Source organism: Lynx rufus, unplaced genomic scaffold (assembly GCF_022079265.1).
Source record: "Lynx rufus isolate CCGP_SWC_20201006 ecotype Redwood Valley unplaced genomic scaffold, mLynRuf1.p SCAF_1, whole genome shotgun sequence".
Taxonomy (NCBI): Eukaryota; Metazoa; Chordata; class Mammalia; order Carnivora; family Felidae; genus Lynx; species Lynx rufus.
In genome coordinates this window covers 204,538,078-204,565,494 of record NW_025814823.1, presented here as the reverse complement: position 1 = coordinate 204,565,494, position 27,417 = coordinate 204,538,078, and the positions used below count along the sequence as shown (strand labels likewise).

Sequence of the window (27,417 nt, the reverse complement as noted above, 5' to 3'; positions counted from 1 at the left end):
AATAAAGCAGAATGTTGTTGGCTTTAGGGCAATGAAGTTAGAAAACAAACAAAAAACAACAACAAAAAAAAACTCAATTCTAGAATCGCAATAAATGCTCAATGAAGAATCCTGGTTGTTTAGTTGGGAGTTTTAAGTTTTTGTGGGTTTTTTTGACATTTTAAAAGCCCTTGGTATCAAACAGCATTTGGATATGTATATCGCTTAATGATATATTCTAAGACTTTTGTGCTAAAGATTTTCATGGTTGTGATTCATATCTGAAACCCATTCATTGAGACCATGTAAAACTAAATGAAAGCTATATACTCATCTAAAAAAGGATGCTACATTTTGCAATAATATGTATTTCCAGCCTAAAACTTTTTCCCTCAAGAAAAGTAGAATTTAAAGGATAAGCTTCTAACCAACTAGCAAAATTTACTTTCAACATTTCATTTATTTCAAAATCGATTTTATTGCAGCCAAAACAGTGGAATTAACTGTACATAATAAACTATTATATATATATACACATTTTAAGTTATAGGGAATAAAGTTTATTTTGGCAGATAGTGTTAAACAAAATTAAAGTTGCATACATTAGTAACATAACTCAACATCCTTAATTTGGTATAAGTGTGACACATTTTCCTGCTTTCCTGTGTTCTGCTAAATCACCATAACCTAAACTGCTTTATAAAACTGATATGTTGAAATTTAGCTTTACTGTTTTCGCTTACGCTCTGATTCCAAACAAAACTTTTCATAAGCTTCTTCTATCTCTGGGTCCATCTCATCATCAATATCATCCAAGTATCTATGAAAGAAGTAAAGATGATTCATAAGTTTAATGTTTCAATTCAGAAATATCTAAAATGCTAAACCACACACACACACACACACACACAAAGTATGGTACTGTAACTATCTTAGACTGTTAGAGAATGCATGTACTTTCCTGAATCACATACATGTCAGCCCTTAGACAACTAAATGCCTTATCTGGGAAATTCAATTTTACACCGGATTCTGAGTCTCTTGTGTTTGAAGGTAAGCTTCTGTCATACTTTTAGACATAAATTAAAACTTAAAAATTTAACCTAAGTAATCTCTACACCCCAAGTGGTGCTCGAACTCACAACCCTGAGATCAAGAGTCTCATGCACTACCGACTGAGCCAGCCAGGCACTGTGACACATGTTAGGTTAAGAATTTAACCTAAAAGTTAATTTAAATGCTTGAACTATAAATTTGGGGGCTCAAGATTAGCATTTTCATAAATTTATCTTATTAACAATCACACTATAATTAGAACATAATTTCAGATGTACCATTTACCTCTAATGATACATTTTATGTCTACTTATCAGAATGGTATTCCTGAAATAATTTAGTCACATTCCCATTTATTTGGAATCACTTTCATAATAAGCTACTTTCGAGATCATCTATCTCAGAATTTTTTCAACTATTAGGTAGTTTAAAATGATGGAAAACAAAGCTTTCCATGGTTAAGTACGGGTGGAAAGTTTAAAATGATTATTGATTTAATAATATACATTCTTACTGAAAACCCACAGCCATCTTAAAAAGACAGGTACTACTATCATTTCCATATTTCTCATCTCCATTTTTTTTTTTTTAAAGTAATCTCTATGCTCAATGTGGGGCTTGAACTCACAACCTCGAGATCAAGAGTCACATGTTCTATGTACTCAGCAGCCAGGCACCCTTACCATCTCCATTTTAGAGATAAAAGAAAAAAGACTTTGGGAGGTTAAGTAAATACTGTAAGATTTGGGTAAGTGTGTGGCACAGCCAGAAATCTTTTCCCTTTTCTATACTTTTCCTCTACAACAACATGCTATCTATGTGTCTCCCCACCTCGCAAAAACCCCTTGCACTACATGTGCTGAAATGGCCACCAGTGTGTTAGTGTCAGAGCATGTAATACTGACCAAGCAAAACTTCACAGGACAACCTGAAATTCAAGGCCAAGAACAATTTGAACTTACAGTGGTATACCCAGCAGGGGTGAACCTTCTTAACGGTTTTGGAGTCCTTACATCCCTGTTATTATTATTTTTTTTTAATGAACTAGTATGTAAAAGTATGGTAATATTAGAAGATCTCAAATGGACTTATGATTTCACTAGATAGCAGAGAAAATAAAGGTGGTTCACTTTAAAACCTACAGCACACATGAGAGAGGAGATAAGAAAAATTAAGTCAGATTTAGTTCATTCATTCCTCCACTTAGGAAGAGAACCTGAGTAACTTGTCCAAATTCATATAAACTATTAAGAGCTAGAACTAAACCTCTCAAGTTCTTGGTTCTTCTGTAACCAAACACAATGCAATCTGATGGTAAGGGTGTGACAAAAGTTTCTTTTATTACAAATAATAGCAGGGAGAGAGATGGAGATATGTGAATATCTCACACCTTCCCTTCAGTCCAAACACTATTATGTCATTATCGGTGTTCTCCTTAATCTTAATTTATCCTTTAAGAGCTGAGATCTGAGCTTTTTACTGTGTGCCAGGAGGTGGTTCTAGGTTTCTCACTTAGTCCTCAAAACTCAAAGAGGGGTCTGCTATCCCTACTTTACAGATGAAGAAACAGGCATAGAACCTGCCCAAGATCTTACAGTATTTGAGCTGAACTAATCTACTTTATAAAACTATGCTTGAGTATACTACTATTTTAAGTTTTTCCCCTTCAGATATATATAACGTTTCAGAATTGTAGTTTATGTGTTCTAATAGGATTTCTTGAAAGTTTTTGGTAGACAAGTATCACTGTGACACCATCAAATCACAACGTGCATTCTTCATCTACCTTCTAACCTAAACATCTACAAACTGTAGCCATAGAAACATCACAAAGAAAGCAGAAAAAAGAGAACTTACGGATCACCAGCCCCTGATAAATCTGTCCCATTTTCTTCATAATCTGGAAAAAAATCTTCTCTTTCAAGTAACTCTTGATATTTCTCTTGGTAATCTGTAAAGTTTTTTTTTAGTTAAATGCTGACAAAAGTCAAAAAAGGCCAGTTTTCCTTAAAAATTGTTTTTAATATTAGGAGTTTTAAGTAGATCCAAGGCTTAAACAGGAGTGAGCTACCAATCACATTTTATTAGCTTTTTATTTTACAAAATTTACATTCTAATTGGCTTGCTTTTGCTACCTGCATGCCCATAGAGCTTAGTTATAATATTCGTCTAACTACGTGTTGCAAATCAAAGTCACCGTGAATATACCAGAGTACAGGTCACAGCCAAGGTGTATGCTGCTTATATTCTCTGCTGCTTCATTCCAGAAGACAAAATACCAGCTACGTAACTTGTTGGGAAAGTACATGTTCTTCCAAACCTCTTTCACAAGGAAGGATTTCAATCAAATAGCCTGGCCTCTGGGTCCCCTTACTTTTCCCCAAGAAAGTAAAGTGAGCTAGGTGGCTAGCAGCTAACAGCCACTGGCCCATGTTTCTCAATCAGATTAGCTAACCTAGCAAAGGTTCTGAGCACAGGGGATTTTCTTTTCTTCCCTCTCCTTAGAGACAGCTGGAAGGTAGCTACTTGATAAATGTTTCAACTATACTAACTTTCCCTTGGTTGGGTTCTTCCAAGGCAATACAGGTAGTATTATAGCTCCCCATAGGCCAACTGTCTTACACAGAGTTACTACATGTCTTTTGAGAGTAGCATGTTCATACTGAGTACCTCTCTGAATGAGAAAAAGATCAGTGTGTATTCAAACTAGTTACCTTAAACAGATACCTCATATTTCAACAGGATAATTACATTAGAACTTATTTTTCCAAGATTGCCAGTCTCTAGAAAACTAATTCCAGCTTAAAGAGTTGGGGATATTTTGACATCTGGTTTTGGCAATTTAGAGACAAATTTAACTATAAAATCTTCCTGCAACAGATCCTTGAGGTAATAGAGAGGACAAACATTCTTTGACATGTACAGAGGGGGTTCATAAAAAAGCAAACCAAGTCACCAAAAAACAAACAAAAAGATACCTGAAAACCATACCTCCCTACTGCAGCCAGGAGGCTGTAGACCACACGCTCTCAGCAACAAAGGGGACTGGACTGAAAAACCCACAGAAGGTCAGAAAGCAAGGTCCTGGGTCCATGTGAAACAGGGACATGGAATTCATGCCCATGCCCACCTCTCCGTGCACAAATCCAGCACCCTCCAAGGGCGGATATCCCAAGCAAAAGGTAGACCAAGAAAAAATAAAATGCGAAACACTCTGGTGGCAAAGACGGATAACAAAGAAACTTGCCGGTCTCTTCTTGGGTTTGCAGTATGGGCAAAAGTACCCTGAAGAAACTGGTCCCTCAGAGAATTTTGAACAATGGGCCTGCACCTCAAATTTCTACTACCCACATGAAAAACCCCTATGACAAGAGGTGTCCCTTGCGCAATTTTTACTTTTGTAATTACACTTTTCTGTAAATTTGAAATCATTTCCAAAAAATGTTTTAAGATCATTAAATATCAGATTGCAATAAAAAAGATCAAAATAAAAAAATCTGTGTGATAAAAAAATAACAGGATTAGAATTAAATGACAAAATGTGAAACAAAAATAAGCAGGTTTAGAAGGACAAAAAACAAAAAAAGGACTTGAAAATCTAAAGATCAAGAGACTTAAGCAAATGAGACAAAGATGAAGAACAAAGAACCAAATGATTCAAGGTAACTTTGAAGAATAAGGGAAGAAAGAAAAATCATCTTACCAGACATGGCAAGATTTACAGTGAAGTAGTAATTACGACTGTGGTATTGGTGTTGAGACAAAAGATCCACATGCATGGACACAGGAATGATACAAGTCTACAGAGGAGGCACATATCAGAGGGACATTGTAACTAGCACAGGATGGAAGACTCAACACCTGTTGCTGAGACAAGATAATATGGAAGAAATATTTAATTTCCACTACATCCATCATATAAAAATTAGCCAGACGGGTTAAAGAAAGACCTAAATATAAAAAAGCAAGAAAGACTTGAAGAAAATGGAATTTGATAGTAATTCGGAAACTTTCTTAGCCACAGGGAACAGGAACAAGACAGCTACGTTTACATCAAAACTCAAAGCTTCTATATGACAAGGCAAACATAATGGAAAGACAGCACATACAGGTAGAAGCTAGGAGTCACTTCGTAAGCTATGGAATGAATTATCAGGTAAGACAGACTGGTGATCCAACAAAACACAAACAGGCAATTCGCAAAAGGAAAAAAAAAAAATCAATAGAAACATGAAAAGAAACTCATTATCGCTAGTAAGGAAATAAAAGTTCACGATTTTGCACGATCTAACTGACAATAATTAGGTCCGCTAATAAGTGAGAAACAGGAACCTGCAAATCTTGTTGAGGGAATACTAAGTGGTGTCATACAGGAAAGCAGGTTAGCAACATTCAGTGAAGTTGAAGACGCACATAACTTACAATGCAGCGACTGTACCTCTTTACCCCAAAGAAACTCCTGCATGTGCACAAGGACTACTTAATAAGGTTTGTATAGTGTAATCTGTAATAACAAGTAGCCACCCTTAAGTAGGGACCTAGAACCTGTGGTTTACTCTGCAGGCAGAAGTATTTGGCGTTTAAAATGAACTAAAGCTACATATACCTCAACATGGATAAATACTAAAAATACTAAATAAAAAAATAAGTTGCAAGAGATGTACACAATAAGATACCATTTACGTCAATGCTTTGTGCGAAAACACACCGTTTACAGACATATCAAGTAAAAAGACCTCACCATGACTTCCAACTTCAGGATGGTAACTACCTCTGGGAGGGAAGCAGTGGAAGGACTGCTACCAGGAGGTAGGGATGGGGTCACAGAACAAAATGGTTTACTAGTCACCGGTAAGGTTTCACTTCCTTAAGAACACCCAAAGTGTATATTAATATGGCAAAATGACATTGGTTTAACCTTGACAGTGAATAAATCAGTTTTTTTTTGTGGTTTTTAGGTCTTTGGAATGTTTCATAATTTACATTTTTTTAATTGTTTATTTTATTTTTGAGAAAGAGAGACAACACAAGCAGGAGACGGGCAGAGAGAGAGGCAGAGGGGCGCAGAGAGAGGCAGAGGGGCGCAGAGAGAGGCAGAGGGGCGCAGAGAGAGGCAGAGGGGCGCAGAGGGGCGCAGAGAGAGGCAGAGAGAGGCAGAGAGAGGCAGAGAGAGGCAGAGAGAGGCAGAGAGAGGCAGAGAGAGGCAGAGAGAGGCAGAGGGGCGCAGAGAGAGGCAGAGGGGCGCAGAGAGAGGCAGAGAGGCAGAGAGAGAGAGAGGCAGAGAGAGAGAGAGAGGCAGAGAGAGAGAGAGGCAGAGAGAGAGAGAGGCAGAGAGAGAGAGAGAGGCAGAGAGAGAGAGAGAGGCAGAGAGAGAGAGAGAGGCAGAGAGAGAGAGAGAGGCAGAGAGAGAGAGAGAGGCAGAGAGAGAGAGAGAGGCAGAGAGAGAGAGAGAGGCAGAGAGAGAGAGAGAGGCAGAGAGAGAGAGAGAGGCAGAGAGAGAGAGAGAGGCAGAGAGAGAGAGAGAGGCAGAGAGAGAGAGAGAGGCAGAGAGAGAGAGAGAGGCAGAGAGAGAGAGAGAGGCAGAGAGAGAGAGAGAGGCAGAGAGAGAGAGAGAGGCAGAGAGAGAGAGAGAGGCAGAGAGAGAGAGAGAGGCAGAGAGAGAGAGAGAGGCAGAGAGAGAGAGAGAGGCAGAGAGAGAGAGAGAGGCAGAGAGAGAGAGAGAGGCAGAGAGAGAGAGAGAGGCAGAGAGAGAGAGAGAGGCAGAGAGAGAGAGAGAGGCAGAGAGAGAGAGAGAGAGGCAGAGAGAGAGAGAGAGGCAGAGAGAGAGGCAGAGAGAGAGAGAGAGGCAGAGAGAGAGAGAGAGGCAGAGAGAGAGAGAGGCAGAGAGAGAGGCAGAGAGAGAGAGAGAGGCAGAGAGAGAGAGAGAGAGAGGCAGAGAGAGAGAGAGAGAGAGAGGCAGAGAGAGAGAGAGAGAGAGGCAGAGAGAGAGAGAGAGAGAGGCAGAGAGAGAGAGAGAGAGAGGCAGAGAGAGAGAGAGAGAGAGGCAGAGAGAGAGAGAGAGAGAGGCAGAGAGAGAGAGAGAGAGAGGCAGAGAGAGAGAGAGAGAGAGAGGCAGAGAGAGAGAGAGAGAGGCAGAGAGAGAGAGAGAGAGAGAGGCAGAGAGAGAGACAGAATCTGAAGCAGGCACCAGGCTCTGAGCTGTCAGCACACAGCCTGATGTGGGGCTTGAACTCACAAACTGTGAGGTCATGACCTGAGCCAAAGTCAGACACTTAAGCGACTGAGCCACCCAGATGTCCCGAATGTTTTCCTAGTTTAAAGTTGAAAGTTAAGCATTCTTCCCACTTCCTGAGGCACAGGATAGTGAGCACCTGCTATCCAGAGGAAACAGATGGGAAAATTCCCAACAAGCTGGTTGTAATTTGTATCAAACGGGAAAAATTTCTCTTGCTCATTCTGCAATCCCACTGGTCACAATGAAAGCAATCTTTCTATAAATGTCTCTTTTCCGGAAGGGGAAGTGTGCGGAGATTTAGATTTTAATTAACTCTGACCTACTATTAACGAAACCCATGTAACTCTTAGTATCTGCTAGTAGGAACCCACAGTAACGAACACTGTAGACTATGTAGTGAACTAGAACCATCTTTCCCTTCTAACCAACTGAAAGCTTACAGTATAAAAATGAAATGTTAGAGAAGATATAAACATGGTTGCATTTAACTGAAGAATTCTTCCAATCCTTCACTGTCAGGGTGACAAGATTCTATACATGGAATTAGACTTTCCATTTGAAATGGTCAAAGTGGGCACTGTAAAGAATACTCCATAGGAGATGGACATTCATCGTGCATTTCAGAAGAAAGTGACTGCTTCAGAAAGCTACAACTTTGGGGTGGTAAGGGTAGGATTTCCTGTAGTTTGCTAGCTTACCAAGAAATGGGGGGAAAAGGACTGGAAACATACCTGGGTCAGCTGCAGTGAAAGGAACACCATCAGAGGTATAAAATGTTGGTTCATTCTAGGATGAATCAAAGTGATACAAATATGTAACCATTTCCAAATTAATTTTTTAAAGCACATTAATTAATGAAGCATGGCTGATATCACTCATCTGCATCTGATAATGCAAGAACAAGCAAAAACCTAACTTCCTAATAGCCATTTTCATTTCATTGGGAAAGTCCATGGTTTTCAGATTTCTATTCTCTCAAGTTCTTGTGGCTCTAACCCTGCTGTCTATTCTCGGTCACACTCGTGATGAATTGTTTTGTGGTACACTGTGATTAGCATTGTGTCAGCTTATTTTTAGTTGTGGTTCTTCCCTCCCCACCATTTTTAAAAGAATTTCCAAGACTGGGCTTATAGAAGCAGTCCTGCATAGTTGCATTATGCTTGGTTATGTTGGGAGCTTCAGGGCATTATTGGCCTGGTCACCACTTTTATTTTCTTAACTTACTACAACATACAATGTAATAGTTTGAGATCTGGGACTCTTGATTATAAATTCTCTGGAACTGCTTCCCAGAATCCCTCTACTCAACCAAGTCCAAGCCTTGTTGATCTCCCTTGCCACTGGATGGATCCTTCTCCAGTTCACCCTTCCCCTAGAGGATTCCACATTTCTACTCCTATTTACCTAGTCTGCTGGCTGCCATGTGACCCGAAGCCAATGAAAAGTTATTAGGCATTAAATTCTGAGACTATCTTTATGTAACTCATCTAGAAATTTCCAAAATTTGGAGCCAAGCAACAAGCAAAACTTAAAATGAAAACATTGGCATACCATAAAATAATTAGGATCATTTTCAGGTGTTGCTTCTCTGTATGTTGAAGTTGCATGGACTCTACCCCAGTTACTTGACCGGAGTTCTACAAGCTTCAAGAGCATCTGTTTCACATCTCTGCAGACAGAAGGTGAAAAGGAGTTAAGTATATCCACCAGAAGTGTTGTCAGACTCCAGAATACCAGAGACTCCTAAAACTTTGTTTTATAAATTTAACATGTATATCCAAGTGCTTTGATTTTCTAGATGTTTCCTGTACTTTAAGCAGTCTTGATATTTGTTCCATCTGTGACTATATGGTTCTTAAAGGTAGTGGCCATTCCACATTTTTATGCCTCTGGACTTTGCACTGGACTTCCAGTACTTTACCGAAGTATTTACTGAATAATTTAAAGTCCGAATCATTTTACTTTTTAATGAACTCCTATCTTACCACAGGAAAATCTTAACTTTTTCCATTTATAAACACAACTGAACAAAAATGGCTAGGTAAGCAGAAGCCATGTGTAAGATATTCTATCTTTAAAGAAAACCTTTTTCTAGATCTAGAAGATTTTAATTCTTCTGATGATATATAGCAGATTAAAAACCCCACAGAAAAAGAAATGGAGATCTACTGGCCATCTACCTACCTGCTGCAATTTGCATCTAGGACAACATTTTCAATTCTCTGAATAATTTCCTCCATATCAGTCTTTCCTTTTTCCTTCCAAGCATCTTCCAAAACTGACCCTGTCAACTAAAAAAGCAGGGATCAGTAAGATTTGGAATTCAAGGAAGTACAGAAATCCTAAAGAAGTATCAGCAGCAGTTCAAGCATTCTTTGAACAAAATAAATTTGGCAAGTTAAATATTCCCAATTATATTCTACCATCTAACAGGCAGGAAATCTCTATACCCTCTGTTTTTCTTGACGGAGAGAAACTCAATCATAGGTTTTGTGTGTCCATGACTATATGGTATACTCCCTGTATGAATAAAATAGGCGATAAGATTTTAATCAACATATCACTTATTGAAATATGCAAGTATAGAAACTCTGAATTAACAAAAATATAAATCATTGAAAAAGTGAGTTAAGGATATACACAGGTAATTCATCGTAACAAAAATGGCTAACAAACATGAAGGAATGGTTAAATTCACCAATGATTAGGAAAATGCAAAATAAAATGAAATTTTTGTTTATACTCATTACCCATGACAAAACAAACTAGGACCAGTTGGATCATCATTGATATGAATATGGGGAAAGCAATGTACTCATTCACCATTGGTAGGAATGTACTATGGTTTAGTATTTAGAAGAGAAATTTGACATTCATCAAATTTAAGGATGCAATGCTCACTGACCCACCCACTCTGTGTGGGAACTGAACCTACACAAACAACTGCACATATGGAGATGAAGTGATTCAAGAGGTAAATCTTCTGTGCCAAAGATCTAAGATCTTTGTTAGATCATAAAAAAGCAAGTCACAAAGAGGAAGAAAGATCTTATTTATAAGGGCACACATACAGACATGGGAAAGGAAGGAAAGGAAATTTAGAGATGGGGGTGAAGAACTTCCATTTTTTGTTTCTACATTTGGATTATTCCATTAAAAAAAACAGTACATGCTGCTTTTCCAATATTTAAATTCAAGAGTAAACCGAAAGGCCAACATTTAGAGTACAAACTTAATTTTGAATTCACACGCATACTATGCAAACTTTCCGTCCTCTGAATCATATACAAATGGGGTAGAACAGTGAATTTCAAGAGAAACAGAAGTCAAACCTACCTTCAGTAACTTTACTGCACAAATTAAGTTGTCATCCATAGGATTGGAAAAGAGGGCATTCAGCAACTCCCGCAGACCAACCTGAAGAATATCTGCTCTTGTAACCTGTCCATTTGTTCCCTTGATCTTTTGGGAAAGAAAATGAAAAGCAACCATGCCAAAATATCACAGATTAGTGAATGGTCCAGTATGTTGGCAAAATAAGTGTTTGCAGTTAAACAATATAAAAGACAGAAATCCTCTGGTATTTTCACAAAATTAGACTTACTTTACATGTATTTAAAACCTCTAATAGGGGTGCCTGGGTGGCTTAGTTAGGTGTCCAACTTTGGCTCCGGTCATGGTCTCACAGTTCATGGGTTCGAGCCCATATCGGGCTCTGTGCTGACAGCTCAGAGCCTGGAGCCTGCTTCTGATTCTGTGTCTCCCTCTCTCTATGCCCCTCCCCTGCTTGCACTCTCTCAAAAATAAACAGCAAAGAAGATAATAAAAACCAAAAACTTCTAATAAAACCAGTAAACCTCAGGGATGCCTGGGTGACTCAGTTGGTGAAGCGTCCAATGCTTATTTCAGCTCAGGTCATGATCTCACATTTTGTTCCAGCCCTGCAAAGAGCCTGCTTGGCATTCTCTCTTCCTCTCTCTGCCCCTCCCCCACTCTTGCACACACTCTCTCAAAATAAAAAGGAAAAAAAAAAACAGGTAAACCGAAAACTACAGGTAAAAATTTTCATTTATCATACATATGATCAGGATAATCTAAGCCTCCTATATAAATTATTGTTTCATAAAACATTCTCTGTTCTATTAAGATACCACCTTTTTTGGAACATGCATTTTACTCTGCTTTTTAGACTATTTAAAAATACTGTTTGGCATCAGAATGGTCTAAGTGTCTTAGCTCTCCAGCCAGAAGAGACTCCGACTCAGGAGCCATACCTCATCTTTATTTACACTTCTCGCAGACATGGCATCATTACTTCCACACGGGTAAACACTCAACGGCATTCTTAAAAGGACTCTTCATTTACAGCACATTTTTTTTTTCTTGAGAGAGAGAATATCCCAAGCAGGCCCCATGCTCAGCACAGAGCCTGAAGAGGGCTCGATCCCACGACCCTGGGATCATGATCCAAGCTAAATTCAAGAGTAGGATGTTTAACTGACTGAGCCACCCAGGCGCCCCTTACAGCACATTTTAGATGAGTGCTCTTATTTTGGCTTATATAAAAATTAAACTGAAAAAGATTAATGCAGGAGATGTTTTTTAAAAGTTATGTCCATCTATGGTAAAAAGGGATAGTAAATTAAGCACTAGATCGGACAGAGACCATTTAGATGCACTAACAGATGCACATTTGATAGCGGATTCATGGGTGTTTTCAGCGGTGTTTATGATTAAGTCTTCAAATCAAAGTTAAAGCAGGTATAACCCATATATGGGATTAACTAATCAAAAAAGCAAATCCTTTACAGAGTAATATTCAGCACTTAGTTGCCTAGTACAAGCACATACTCAAGTATACCACCAATTCAAACTTGTTTATACTTCAGATAAATGCATTTTATGTGGAAGATTCATATATAAAATGGGACCAAGAACTGTAATTCTGGGTGAATTTGGGTAGGAAAAACCCCCAGAAATTCTCCTGTCCCCACTTCTAACTCCAAGCTTTGTGTGCTATAGACTGCTTGTGAACCACCATCTAAAGTCCACATACGAAATGTGTGAAGATTCAAGAAAGTATGATTTCAAAAGCTTAAATTTGCATTGAAACCACGGCTTCCCAAAAGTACACAAAGACTAAAATTCCCAGTAACTACTTCCCAACACCCTCCTCACAAACAGGAGAAACAAACATTACAGACGTCAACACCCTCCTCACAAACAGGAGAAACAAACATTACAGACGTTCCATTAAGACACACACACACCATTGCCTGCAGGTACGGAGTCATTTCTCTTTCCCCTCGCCCCTCTTCAACTTCATCCTTAATGTCGTAAAGGTGTAACGCAAATACAAATTCCTTACCAAGGTCAGTTTATGTTCTCAGGTTTTGTCAGTACTTAAAAAAAAAAAAACAAAAACAAAACAAACAAACTTTGTCCTCACCTCCAAGTTAAGATAAAGTTCTCCCAGGAAGAGTACAAATGCATGGAATCGTTTTCGAGTCACTTCATCCCCCTTGGCAGCTTGATCTTTAACTTCATATTCAGTCCGACACCTAATGAAGATATACCTTTTATAATCTCACATTGCTTTGTTTTTTGTACAAACAAGACGACCATCTGTTGGTTTCACTGTTCACAAGCAATAAAGAGATAAGTACAATCTTCTGATTTTTTAGGATAAGAAGTGTTCCTGTTTATTGGAATTTGCAGCGCTTTTTCATACTAAGGTTCCTAGTTTTAAGAAACTGATGCGTTTATTTTGTCATCTGTTTAGGCAACACAGGTTTGTCATCTGTTTAAGCAACATAGGTTTCATGAGGTACATCGTATATTGGCACCACAAAGAAAAACTGCCTCACCTTTGTCTTCTAGTCTTTTTGTCAAGAAAGCACTGTTTTTACTCAAATTATCTCTGTAAAATGTTCTATTCTGAATTTTTCTGAAAAGTTCTATTCTGAACTTTAAAACACATCTTAAGAAACATGTATAGATGGGTCCCCAACTGAAAATACAATGAATTTTTATTAAGCCCATTATTCTTTTAACCTCCATTACACAAATCAGAGAAATGAAAAGTCTCCAATTGAAATTCACATAGAAACAGAAAGCAATGAATTTGGTCTCAATATCCCAGAGACCAAAAGGAACCAAATAACTTAGTTTCCCTTGCTTTGTTCCCACTGCCCCCCTCCACTTGGCCCATCTGCCATCCTAGAAGTTATCTAAAACAATCACAATAAACCTGTCATAACCCATGTCAGTGAATTATGGTGTCTGTTGCTACTAAAAAGATTTTTAAAATGTACTTTAAATGTTTACCAATTTGGTGTTAAATATTTTTTCTTATCTCTCTTGAGAAGGTGGTGAAAGACTCTAGGAAAGTCATGTTTTATAAAGCTGATTTTTTGAGAGTTCTTTTAAGGACAGAAGTAGGGGTTTATGGAGACTGAATGGCTTCCATGTATGAGGGACCAATTTAGCTTGGCTATGTCAAATTAAAAAAAAAATTTCTCTTTTCCTAAAAAAAAAAAAAAGTCACTGCTTACCAAGATTTTACCTTGGATCAGCCCGTGAATCAACCATAAACCCAGTACAGTTTATTGTGTCTATATGACTTATAGCTTAGAAGCTACATTAAATAAGCAACATTTCGTTTGAGTCAGATATTTGTTACTCTCTAAACATTAATTCCTCATTGGAACAAAAGTTGGGATATCTCTAAATAAAACACCCCGTTTAATAATGGAAAGGATGAGCTAATTAATGCCAGTTATCCAAACACCTTGTGGGCTATTCTCCTTTTATGACCTTGTAGGTAGGAGTTTCAAGGAAATGATCTGTTTTCTAAGTGCAATGACTATCCTATTATACATTAAGATATGTTAATGAATATGCAAAGGTAAATTCGTACCCCTGAGCAGCAATGGTTATCTAGAGGAGAACAACCCACACCTCTAAACTAATCTTTTTAGGCTAAAGACCTAATTAAAGGCAATACATGCTTATTTCAGAAAGGTTAAAAACAGAAAAATATAAAAAATAAAGTCACTACAACCCAGAGATAACGGCCATGAAGGTAACTTTTCTTTTTTCCTAAATATGTATACATTTCTAAGTTAGGTAACAGAATCAAGCCCTGCTTTTCACTTGTTAAAGGATTAGCACTTACGTTAATATCTCCGACAGTAACACAGTACTATGGAAGCTCCAAGCTCGGGTAGAGTCAAGAGAATCAGAAGAGGTTTTCAACCATGGCTACAGACTACAATCATTTGGGGAGCTTTAAAAAACCCAGGCTCCACCTCAGTCCAATTACATCAGAACTTCCAATGAGGACAGGGTCTCAGCCCTATTTTAAGTCTCTGGGTAACTTTAACGTACAGCCAGGGGTGAGCAGTCCACAGGAACAGAAGCCAGCCTTTCTGCCATGCAAGCTTCTAGAAGTGCCCACTTTCATATCTTTCCAGGAACTATAAATACAGGTTAAGGCTAAATAGGTTTTTAGAATTTTATCATTTATATTTTCTCAAATTTTACCTATTCAGAGCCATTTCAAATATTTCTATTAAAATAATTATTTTTTTCTTACCTCATTCCTAAGAGGCCCCCCTTTTCATATTAATGAGTTCATTGCCATTCATATTAGATAAATGAGTTCACTGCCATGTGTTACAAATTCCCGTTTTTTCTTTCCTTCATATAAATTTAGGACCCTTCCTCCCCACCCCGTATTATAATTTATATGTAATTAGGTTTAATCTTTTGTTTTAGGACTTATGGATAGGTTGGTAAAGCCCTTTTAAGCAAGACCTAAGATTTAATTGTTAGTTTCTTAGTATTTAGTGTTTCACTTTTGAGTCTTTTACAGATTTGAAATATATTTTAGTGTAGACAGGAACCCATCTTTTTTCTACCCCCAATGAATGGCTAGCCAGTTGTCAGCAGCACAATTTACCTTCTACATACATATCTGAAGTAGGACCTTCATCAAAAGCCTTATTTTCAAGAGTCTCTGGAGTCACTTTTGGAATCCTTATTCTGTTCCAGTGCAATTTAACCAAATTATGGAATACACTACAACCATTAAAAGTATCCTTAAAGAACTAATGGACTAACTGTAATAAACTTGAAGACAACCCTGTTATTGAATAAAATGATTCCAATAAGAAAATGTTTCCCTAGATTAGCTTATGAATTCAAAGTCATGCCAAAAAGATCTAGTAATATCAAAAAGATGTAATTTCACATGTTGATTCTAAGGTTCTTTGGAGAAAAGCAGCATTCAAGAATAGCAAAGGAAACTCTACCCAAAAACTACGGGAAGGAGACTAATATACTAAGTATTAAAAAACTAGAGCTTTTCAATAGTATCATAATAAAATAAAAATAGAACAAGTAATAAATGGAATATAATGAAACCCAAATATTAGGATGTAGTTTAAGGAAGTTAACAGTTCAAATCAGTAAGGAAATGGATCATTTTAAAAATGGTAGGGATAAAACTCAAACTAGTTCAGCCTGTAGCAATTAGGACCTATTCAAATTGAAAGTACAGAGTACTAAGAAATACATAAGTGATCATATTTAAGATCTTGCAACATGAAGGGCCATCTAAGCACAAAACCAAAAGCAGAGATCATTACAGAAAAAAAGAGACTGATATGTGGGACTATAAATTTTTAACAGTACATACCATACTATAATACAAGAAAGAATGGTCCACCCTAACTTCCCCTGCAACTTTCCATAATACACACAGTCTTTAGAAAAGAATCGTCAAATTCTAGTATGTTTAAAGTTTTCCTTTAACTTCATATGTTCACACTGACCTTTGAAGCAGCAACTGACGAAAGTTGCCACTCTGTGGGCTAATTGTCAGATGATGGGACAGGTAATTACACAGGCGAGCTCCCATGTAAGAGAAATTTGGGATAGATGTGGCCTTTCAAAAAGAAAAAAAGTTGTTTGTAACACAAATACATTGTTATTAATGCAAATACTTAACAGCAACATTCTAAGAAAAACATTTCCACCCCTAAAACTGACATCATACAAATGAACAAGTCTTTATTGTTTGGCGTAAGGAAATTAAGTTTAACGCTCCCTCCCAACTTCATACCAAGAACAAGAACAAAGGAAAATGTTTAAGGCAAGTTCTCCCCACAATTTGCTTGAGGTTACCAGAAAGCAAATTAAGAAGATCTCTTTATACTAGCCAATTTTTGCATAGGATGTATACATGTGCTCAGTTGCACAGTGCTAATTATGAATAAGAGTATTTGCCAAACGATTCTTTTTCATGGTGTTTTTTAGGGCAAGGATAGCAGAGACTTTGGCATCTAGCAGTCCAGAACAACATTCCCAGGCCTGCATGGAGACCTTGGACATCAATTACCCTCCATGGGCTTCTGCTTGATTCCTAGGAGAGGTGATAAATGGTACCTGGTATGAGAGATTAACACTTAAAGAGTACTCCAAAAACACTTGGGGTAAAGAGGAAATGAGAAGCTCTTCCAAAAACTAAGACAGTGCAAGACACTATGTACCGAAGATAGTACTGCTTTGGCTATGTGAAACTAAGTTTTAACTTTAATTACAGCTTTTAAAGAACAGTAGAGACAACATAGCTTACTGCCCAATGTTAGGTAACACATTAGAAGGCTAAGGGACTCGACCAAGGTTACAAAAGGTAGTAACTAACCAGAGAGTATAGATGTAACGGATGGTCTGATGCGCCTCTGACCCGATACTGAGTCTACTTACGGAGTTGTGGTAAATCTTAGACAAGTCACTTAACTTCTGTTAAGATGTGTATAAGGGAGAAAAGTAATACCTTGCAACCATGGAGGATTAAGTGAGTTAATTCATTACATGTTAAATGTTTAGCATTGCCTAGCATACAGTACCTATGTTATAATTAGATCTTTTTATTTCTAATTATTTCATTGCTCACAAGGGACCCTTGTTATCACAGCAGACAGACTGGGTTCTCCTGAGATCACGTATGCATATCTGGTACCACAGAAGACTTGAAATTCAAAAATCATACTTTTCCCATTATGGACATTGCCGGTTTTCCTTTAGTTTACTTTTAAAATTATCACATACAACTTAAAAGGCAAGAAGCTCTACAAGGCTTGTTATTAAATGTCATACTTCCACACTACACCTCACCTTTACACTCCACAGACAACCACTTTCAATTCTTTCAGCTGAAAAGGTTTCAACCTCTGTAGCTCCATGCTCCGGGATTTCGGTTTAGTTATTATTTCTTACGAGTTTCCCACCATGGAAAAGGAATATCCAGTTTTCTCTGCATATTCACGTAACACCACTCCATTCTGCTATTTGCCAATCTTTCCACCTACCAATGTCGTTATACCATGATCTGATTGGTTTTGTGTTTCCATTTATGGCTGGACCACATAACACAGATTTCTCCTTTCCTACACAACTTTGTTTTCCCTGGACTTAATTTTTCTACACTGTTCTTAAGTCTCATTGATGTTACCCCTAAACTCACAAGTTTTTAAGTTTCTTAACATCTTCAACCACAGCAGCTATGCTCACCTTACCAGGAATCATGCCTGGAGCCTTCTGCCCTACGCCAGCAAAGCCTGGCCATCATCCTGGGATCTCCTTCACCACCATCTAGATAATCCACTTAGCCGCTCCTCTAAAATGCAGTTTCCTAGTTTCTACATCTTTGTCCTTGGCTTAATTCTTTTTGGTGGAGTACTTCCCTTCAAGAACTTCTCAAGAAGGGTTACAATAAAACTTCAAACTGGCTACTCAGTGCAAAAAGAGGGAGAGGGTCTCTCTCTTTTTCTTTTTTAAAGATTTCCAAGCAATCTTTTTAGTCTCATTCCAACCTTGTCCTAGAGCTTTCCAAAGGCTCTACTCAGTAAATCAGGAGGGATTTTCAGTTTTCCCCACTGGCTTGGAATTCAACTTTTTTAGATCTGCCAAGTCAGTTACCACTCACCCACCTGCTTTCTAGTCTCCATCTCTTCTTCCTCATCTCAGCCCCTACAGGCTTATGGCTTCTTAAAAATCCCGTCATTTTAGCAGTATTAGGGGAGGAATCAAAGTTGAATATGTAGGTTTAATCTGCCATTTTTATAACAGGCATTCTGTTACTATACATTCCCTCAATGAAATGTAAAAACAAGTAAAAACCTGTATCACTGACACAGAGTATCAAAACTTAAAATAAGGAATACATATTCTAAGAATTGGCTTTGAGACAATCACAAAAACTGTAGTTTGTCAGGCTACAATCCTTTTGTCCAGCCCTGAAGAACTAGAACCAGGCAGCCTATGAAGTGCTGCAACTAAAACAGAAGAGAAACCAGAAAAGCAATTTCAAGTATAATTTCTCCATTTTCTTCTCCTATCCGTTGCAATCTACCTAGAGGCCAAAAGTAGGTATGAGGACAAATAGAGCAATTCTATCTTCGTAAAATCTCAGGCATGTTCCAAACCTGAGAGTTGCCAGGTAATACCAAGGGGTCCACGAACTACCCAGAACCAATTGTAAAAGCAATCAAATGAAACACTAAGTAGGATGAAAATTATCCAGCCATCATAATCACCCTTCCATATACTCCAGATTAACCGGCCACCATGATCACCCTTCCAAATACTCCAAATTCAAGTTGCTCTTTCAGCAAGGACTTAAATAACACTTGTGTTTATAATTCTAGTCCCCTCCCACTGTTTTTGGTCAGTTTCAAACACTGCCCTTAAATTGGTCTTCAAAATCTAGTGTTATCTAGTTGCCCCCCTTAAAATAGCTTTAATGTATCACTGATCAATACACTAGGATCAAAACTAAACTTTGTGTGAACAATCTAGAATTACGGAATTAAGATGTAAATCCTTGGAAATTTAAGATATAAGCATTAATGTTAAGACTCAACAGTGTTTTATGGGTTTTTTTTTTTTTTAAATGACTCCTTTATGAGGCAAAAAAATTCTCCCATGATTTTTTTCTCTTAATCCAAAAATGCTATATAATTCAACACCTAAGAGAAAAGAACTACAGTTAATTTCAGATCCTTTAGAAACAGAGTGGGATGGAAAAAAGGTAGGATACTTACCTAGCCTTCTTCATAAATGTCTTAACATTCCTTCTGACTGTACAGAGCCTTGAATCTCCAGTCTGGCTCCAGCCCTAGATCCCCACTACAGGGATTTTATACCACAGAGACTTGAGAGCTCCCAAGAACCTTAAAGAGTTAAGGAGTGTGGAAGCCAGGAAACATGAACCTGGCCTCCCTGAAGGAGCAACACCACTCTTGGGCTTCAAGGAAGCTATCTGATGATCACCCATGCCATCAGCCAACCTACCTGTTGATAGATGAGTTCTACAAGTTCTTGCAAAGCATCATCTGTTGTAACCCAGCCATTCAGGGTCTCTGCAAACTGCTCAATTTCAGTTTCAAAACTGCCAGGCTGTTCTGTGAGATGATTCAAAAAATCCTGAACATATTCTGATAGAGTGGGATAATCCTCACAACCATCTTCATAGGATTCCTATAGATCAAAAGTTAAAAAAAAAAACAAAACAAAAAAACCGTTTTAATCCTTGCAACTGGCTAAAATAAAACTAAGGCAGCTTTAAGGTGAGAAGTCTCTCGAACAAATGATCCTTCACACGATAAAATTTGTTATTTTCTTTGGCAAAATTAAGTCCACTGAACTATTCTTCCTTCCCCAATAGCCGAAGTGTTACATTAAAGCAGAAGGACACCACCTAACTGGGTGGAAAATGGTCTTCTCATCCCTGGCAGATTTATAAGATGAATGACAAAATTTAAACCAATATTTTACTATAACACCAATATCAAAATTAAGATTTTGATCTATTTATGGGTACAAGAACTGAGATTTGCTTCAAAGTGGGAAGGGAGAAGAGGCCACAGATAGAGACATTAGAATGCCCACAGTTAGGCCACAGGTACCTAACTGTTGGGGCCATGTGGCGGGGGGGGGGGGGGGGGGGGGGGGGGGGGGTGTCATCACACTCTTCATATTCTTACAGTTATTTAACAATTTCTATATTGAAAAAAGAACCCAGTAAGGTCTGTCATCTGTTAATTCCCAAGGACAGAGAAATATATAGTTAAGGGACTACAAATTTCACCACAGTGTAACTGGCAGACTTGGGCTGCTATATCCAGGCTTCTAGCCAACCTTGACTGTAGCAGTTTCCAACTATGTTTTACCACGATCACCTTTGGTAATTTTCAGTCTTTTAGTAAATGGCAAGAGGCTGAACAGGCTGAGTACTGCAAAAGGTTTCAGATGCGATTATCAACCTGGATACTTGCAATGCCTCCAACACCAACCAAAGTATTCTGAAATTTGCTTAATAGTTATGACCTAATAAGAATTATACTAATGAAACTTACCCTTTTCCAAAAGGAGTCAAATGAGAAACCACATGAAAGAATTATGACAACACAGAAGCATTTTATGAAGAGATTAGGTTCTAAAGCCAGTGAGTGCATAAAGAAAAAAAAAAAATCAGGAGTCCAAATTTTCCTTAGGAAAATTAAAGGGATGCTACTTTACATTAGTTGCATGTACTATGAGACACACTAAGGAAATAAGACCAACTGCAGGAAGAGCAGATTCACGTGCCCATATCATGCTCATAGCGTTTGTTGAGAAGAGCAGGTAAACTGATACATTAAATGTTCTGATCTCAAAACTGAATGCAAATTAAATGACTCTCCTCTAGGGGCACCTGGATGGCTCAGTTGGTAGAGACTCCTGATTTCAGGGTCATGAGTTCTAGGCCCACGTTGGGTACAGAGCTTAGTTAAAAAAAAAATAAAATTTTAGGGGCACCTGGGTGGCTCAGTCGGTTAAGCTGCCGACCTTGGCTGAAGTCATGATGCTGCAGTTTACAAATTCAAGCACCACGTTGGGCTCTGTGCTGACAGCTCAGAACCTGGAGTCTGCTTCAGATTCTTTGTCTCCCTCTCTCTCTGCCCCACCCCTGCTTGCATTCTCTCTCAAAAATAAAAACATCAAAAAAATTAAAAAATAAAATTTTAAAAATGACTCCACTCTAAAATAAAGAAATTAACATTGATGAAATTCAAATTTATTCATCATAAACATTACACCTATATGACTGAAGATTAAATGAGTTAATGAGTAAATGCCCTTAGACCTGTGACTAGCACATAGTAAGGCATTAAGAGTTCAGCAAATTTCTACATTTCTGGGAAAACAGTAAAACATTACAAATGCCACAGTCATGTTCTCATACCTAAAGAAACACACCTAAAAGCATCTGAAAAACAGAATAAAACTCCACACTTCTTGGTATATAAGAGGATACCCTGATTAATAAGCTATGTATAATATGCGACAGACACTGTTAAGAGCTCTGCAAGCTTGTCTCACTTAACCCTAAAAAACTTGGCACAGATGGAAGAAATGAACCCAGAGCAGTTAAGTCACCTTTGGTTATTTATTCAAAAGTGTTCACTGTTGAGTTCCTACTAAGTGCCAAACACTGTTCTAGGTGCTGGGGGGTGTACTGTCTTGGCATGAACAAAGGAGACAAAGTCCTCCTCCAGTGGAGCTTATCTTCCACCATGGAAGACATTATTCACATGTTAGGATATCCTATGAAAAAAGGTGGGCTAAAAGTAATATAACACTGTAGATTAACTATATTGGAATAAAAAAAAAGCAAAAACAAAAAAAGGGAAGGATTCAGAAGAGTTAACATCTCATTTGAAGATGAAAAGAAAAAATAAACCCAGCCATACAAATATCTGAGGCTTACAAAGCACATAGGCCCCAGGGCGCTTGGGAGACTCAAGTCAGTTGAAAGTCAAACTTTGGTTCAGGTAGTGATCTCAGGGTTCAGGAGTTCAAGCCCCACAGGAGGCTTGCTGCTGTCAGAGCAGAGCCCAATCCGGATCCTCTGTCCCCACTCTGTCTGCCCCTCCCCCACTCGTGCTCTTTCTCAAAAATAAACATTTAAAAAAAAAGAAAAAAAAAGGGGGCAGCATACAGGCCTCAAGACGATAGGTGCTTATCTGATACCTTTAAGAAAAGCCAGAACAGACACTGAAGAGGGGGTAATAGCTAACAAGATCAATGAGGCAGATGGGAAATCACGTACAATCTTAGGGACCACACTAAGACTGGCTTGAAAGCCAGTGGAAAAACCATTGGGCAAAGAAGGTTGGAACAAGGAAAGACCATGTACCAACTTAAGTAATTGCTGCAGTCACACAGCTAGTCAGAAGAACTGAGCACAGAACAAACCCTGTGGTTCTAACCTCTATGCTACACTCCAAGGAACTGACAAAGGCTTAAAATCCAACTTTGACATATGTACAAGAATATTCATTGCCAACAATCCACCTAACAATCAACAAAGAACTGGCTAAATATACCACCTTATATCCATGTAATAGATTAAATAGCCACTTAAACACGATAGATTTACATCTATTAATACAGAAATCACTAATGTTAAATGCAAAGAACAGAACCGTATTTTAGGACAGCTTAATTTTAAGAGATTTGGAGACGGTGAAAATTTCTGAAAAGATAGACAAGGGATAACAGCTCTGGAGTCCATGAATGTTCATATTATAAATAGTGACCACTGTTTTATAAAACTGAAAGCAGTTAAGCATTATAAATGCATACATTAAATACACTTAATATTAGCTACATATACATTTTACATTAAAAATACTTTGACATATAGAGTTTTATAGATTTGGAGTGTCCTGTTACTACTGACAGAAAAGCAGGAATCCGACACGTCCTAGCTGAAGGTATTTTTTTTTTTTTTCAACGTTTATTTATTTTTGGGACAGAGAGAGACAGAGCATGAACAGGGGAGGGGCAGAGAGAGAGGGAGACACAGAATTGGAAACAGGCTCCAGGCTCCGAGCCATCAGCCCAGAGCCTGACGCGGGGCTCGAACTCACGGACCGCGAGATCGTGACCTGGCTGAAGTCGGACGCTTAACCGACTGCGCCACCCAGGCGCCCCTAGCTGAAGGTATTAATTTCTGGTTTCTATCAAATGTCACTCACTGTGGCAAAAATGCAGTCTCAAAGAAGCAGAACTCTTTTAAGAGAACCCAAAGTCCAAAAGTAAAGAAGGGAGAGTAGAGCTGTTCTGATTATAAGCATTACAGGGGACTGGTTCACAAGCTGCCATTTCAAGCAAAAAAGGAAGCACAGAGTATTCTGGACAGACCAGCACTCCGATGTGTTTGCATTATTTCTCTAGTACCAGATTTTTCCAAGTACAAATTTCATCAGTCTTCAAAATGTGGAGTTAAATGGCTTTTAAGCTGAGGGATGAAGTTTTACTTATTTTTCTTAGAATTCTGTGCCAAGAGATTAGGAGGGACGGTTAGACAATGCACTTTTCATGGAAGATACTTTGAATACATTGGTACAGAGAAGACCTTAATCCAAAGCAGCAGGAATAAAAGGAAACCGATCAGACACCTAGACAGTGGCAGAGTCAAGACTACTTTAGTTTGAAGGGGGCAAGAGTGTGAACGACAAACAGGAGTCAATATACTGTTTTTGGCCTACACAGCTAGTTAGAATATAAAAAAAAAAAAGGCTTGCAGAAGATAAATTCTTTTTTTATACTTGAATTTCAACGTGAGATCCTTATGAACAAGTCAAAACAAACACAAGGCAGGAGTTCACAGAAAGAATTAGATTTCAGTATCAGTAGACAGGCAATGGTCAGATTCTAAGTGACAGGTAGGATCACCAAGGCAGGTAATAAAATGTGGGGGGGCGGGGGGGAAGAACCTCAGGGGACTACAGTCTGAGTGAAGAAGGAATGATCTGCAAACTGGAAGGATGAAGAAAGCACTGCCCCAGTGGCCAAAGGAAAAAGAAGAGGTGCTCAGAGGCAAATGCTACAGAATAATCTTAGGAGTTGAAATCTGAAAGAACAATGGTTGCAGTCTTAGTAATGAAACACTAGGCAGAGAGAGGGAAAATTAAAATTGGTATCTTAAATATTCAGTTTTTATAAAAACAAGAGGAACTTCTAAAAGACTGAAAAGGTACCCTTGGCCCCTAGCACAGGACCAGACTCACTGGGACTTGTTAAACTGCACAGATCATACGGTGGTCAGTCTACTAAGATGAGGGTTAAGAGGACAATAGATTTTAGGGGTACCTGGGTGGTTCAGTAGGTTAAGCATCTGACTCTTGAATTCAGGTCAGGTCATGATCTCCCGGTTCGCGAGATCAAGCCCCATGTCAGGCTCTGCACTGACAGTATGGAGCCTGCTTAGGATTCTCTCTCTTCGCCCTTCCTCCGCTCGTGCTCTCAAGGTAGATAAACAAATAAATAAAAAGAGGACGATAGATTTTAAAACCCAAAGAGCATCAGTAAAGGTCACAAAAATAATACCAAATCAAATAGGGGGATCAGCCTACAGAGGTTTGATCACTGAGAAGTAAAATAGTACTAACAGTGAATAAGTTTACATTTAGGAGAACATCACTATTGAAAGGCAAAAGAAATAGGCAGTAACTTGAGGGGAACATTCTTAGAAGAAAGAAGGGATTTTGACGGGTGGGGATTTTTGTTTCTTAATAAATGCTTTGTGAATTCCTATGTAGAATTTTTGGTTCTTGTAAGTGAGCTGTGATTAAATATTCAAGATGTAATGGTTGATCCGAGAAGAAGCAATAGCCAGGAGTTGACAGATACAGGAACTCCCTGGTAAGAAAGCATAGAAAGCAGGAAATTCTAGCAGTGGGATTAGAGGAAGGACTCGAGGATAAAAGGGTTCAGAATCTTGGCAGGGTTGAGAAAGCACAAGCAACTATCATAAAGGCTTTCAGAAAAAAGTATGAATACTTGAGAACAGATCCAGTTCAAAGATACCCAGATTTTCATGCATATCAAAGCAGACTTAAGGCACTTTTATTTTGTTCACTGCTGTATCCCCAGTGCTTGACTCACAGTAAGAATCCAACTATCTGTTGAATGAGTGAGTGAATATAACTAACTTTGGATTATGGCTACTGTTATCTGTCCTATCCTAAGACCCTATCCTAAGAGTCAGGGAGAAACCAAGGACACTGCCATTCTGTGACTAAGTAGACAGAGTAAAACACTTACCTTTGATAGAGGTTAAAAGGGTAAATGAGGAAGACTAGAGAATGCACCAGAGCAGGGGTAGCAATCTTGAATGATTATAGAATAGAGGCAGATTACAAACAAATGAGGCAAGCCAATGAGCAATTAGAGGTCATGTATTCCATCTAAGGTGGCTGCCTCCATTCAGCTGCAGACAATTTTTTGCTCTAGCAAAGTTTACAGTCCGGTACAACCCCATCTTATGATTTTAAGAGAAACCAGAAAATTTAGATTTGCAACATCTAATTTAAGTACTGGTTGGTTATTAAACAGGCCTTTAAAAAAAAAAAAAGGAAAAACAATGAGGGCCAAAGACGACACACCTGCAGGCCACACAGGAGCCATGGGCTTCTGGTTTGCAATCTGTTCTGGCCAACTGAGCATAGAAGAAACTAATCTAATAGAAGATATCAAGGAGTGCCTCACAGAGGACAATGGCTCAAAATAAGTGGACCAACATGGCTCTGTAGCCCAGGAGTCACCTGAACTATGTAAACTAGTTGGTACAGAACTCTGGAAAAAACAAAAAACAAAAAAAACACATCCCTATCATAAAATGGCCCAACAGGGAGACAAATGGGAAACAGTTTGTGGCTGTCTGAAAGTGCTCTTCAAGAGTTAATCCAACTACTCACAGCTCTCCAATGGTTCTTTTCCTCTCGGAGCCAAATACAACTTTTTGGCAAGAATCCAAGCTGTCCTCGCTTCTATTTTACATGACTGACATCAAATCAACTGCTCTTTCTGAATGCCTATCCTTTCCCCTTCCCGGCCACAAAGCTTTTTTTTGTTTTTTAAGTTTATTTATCTTCAGAGAGAGCATGTGAGCGTGCACACGTGAGCGAGTGAGTGTAAGTGGAGGAGGGGCAGAGAAAGAGGGAGAATCTGAAGCAAGCCCCTTGCTGTCAGCCAAGAGCCCATGTGGCACCCGAACTCATGAACCATGTGATCACGACCTGAGCTGAAATCAAAGAGTCAGACGTTCAACTGACCAAGTCATCCAGATGCCCACCAAAACTTTTTCCTACGGCAGTCTAAGATGCATGGAGTTTCTAAAACATGGGGTACAGTTTTTCCATACCTTTTCTATCAAATATGGAAGGAAAGCACTGCCCCCCACCCAAGAAGCAACAAAATAGGTGTGCCATCATTAGTTATCAGGTAAACACAAATTAAAACCACAAGTAGTGGGGCGCCTGGATGGCTCAGTGGGTTAAGCATCCAACTTCGGCTCAGGTTATGATCTCATAGTTTGTAAGAGGCCCACATCAGGCTCTGTGCTGATAGTGTGGAGCCTGGAGCCTGCTTCAAGTTCTGTGCCCCTCTCTCTCTCTCTCTCTCTCTCTCTCTCTCTCTCTGCCCCTCCCCTACTCACACAGTTTCTCTCTCAAAAATAAGCAAACATTAAAATTTAATAAAAAACCACAAGTAGATACCACATACCCACCAGAATGGCTAAACTTAAAAACAGAAATTTCCAAATACTGACAAGGAAGCAGAGTAAGTGGAAATTACATACTACTCAGAGTGTACATTGGAACATTCTCTTTGGAAAACTATTTGGCAATCTCCATTAAAGTTGGCTACCGGTACAACTGGGTGGTTCTGTTGGTAGAGCATAAAACTCTTGATCTTGATGTGGACTTCAAGCCCTATGTTGGGTGTAGAGATTACTTAAGACCTTTGGGGGGAAAAAAATGAGTTGACCACCCTATGTCCCTGCAATTCCACTCCTAGGTACGTACCCATGGGTAGAATAGCCCTATTTATAATAGCCCCAAAGTGGAAACAATCAAATGTTTATCAAGAGACAAAGGGAAACAGGTGCCTGGCTGGCTCAGTTGGTACAGCATGCAACGCTTGATCTCAGGGTCATGAGTTCAAGCCCCACGCTAGGCGTGAAGCCTCAAGATTAAAAAAAAATTTTAGAGGAGACAAAGGGGACAAATGTTAAAACAAAAACAGAC

At 38.6% G+C, this 27,417-nt stretch overlaps 1 protein-coding gene across 3 annotated transcripts in view; it reads right to left on the bottom strand.

Moving 5' to 3' along the window:
• Positions 1–419: 419 nt before the first annotated feature.
• The window catches only part of PAIP1 (poly(A) binding protein interacting protein 1), a 30,273-nt gene continuing 3,275 nt past the window's right edge, over positions 420–27,417 (bottom strand). For all 3 annotated transcript variants that reach the window (XM_047092911.1, XM_047092896.1, XM_047092903.1), the window contains exons 3-11: positions 19,631–19,816; positions 16,108–16,220; positions 12,720–12,831; positions 10,607–10,732; positions 9,455–9,561; positions 8,822–8,939; positions 8,002–8,056; positions 2,893–2,986; positions 420–799 (exon numbers count right to left, since the gene is read on the bottom strand). In XM_047092911.1, coding sequence (XP_046948867.1) covers positions 706–799; positions 2,893–2,986; positions 8,002–8,056; positions 8,822–8,939; positions 9,455–9,561; positions 10,607–10,732; positions 12,720–12,831; positions 16,108–16,220; positions 19,631–19,816 — 1,005 coding nt within the window. In that variant the 3' untranslated portion in view covers positions 420–705. The remainder of the gene's footprint in view (positions 800–2,892; positions 2,987–8,001; positions 8,057–8,821; positions 8,940–9,454; positions 9,562–10,606; positions 10,733–12,719; positions 12,832–16,107; positions 16,221–19,630; positions 19,817–27,417) is intronic.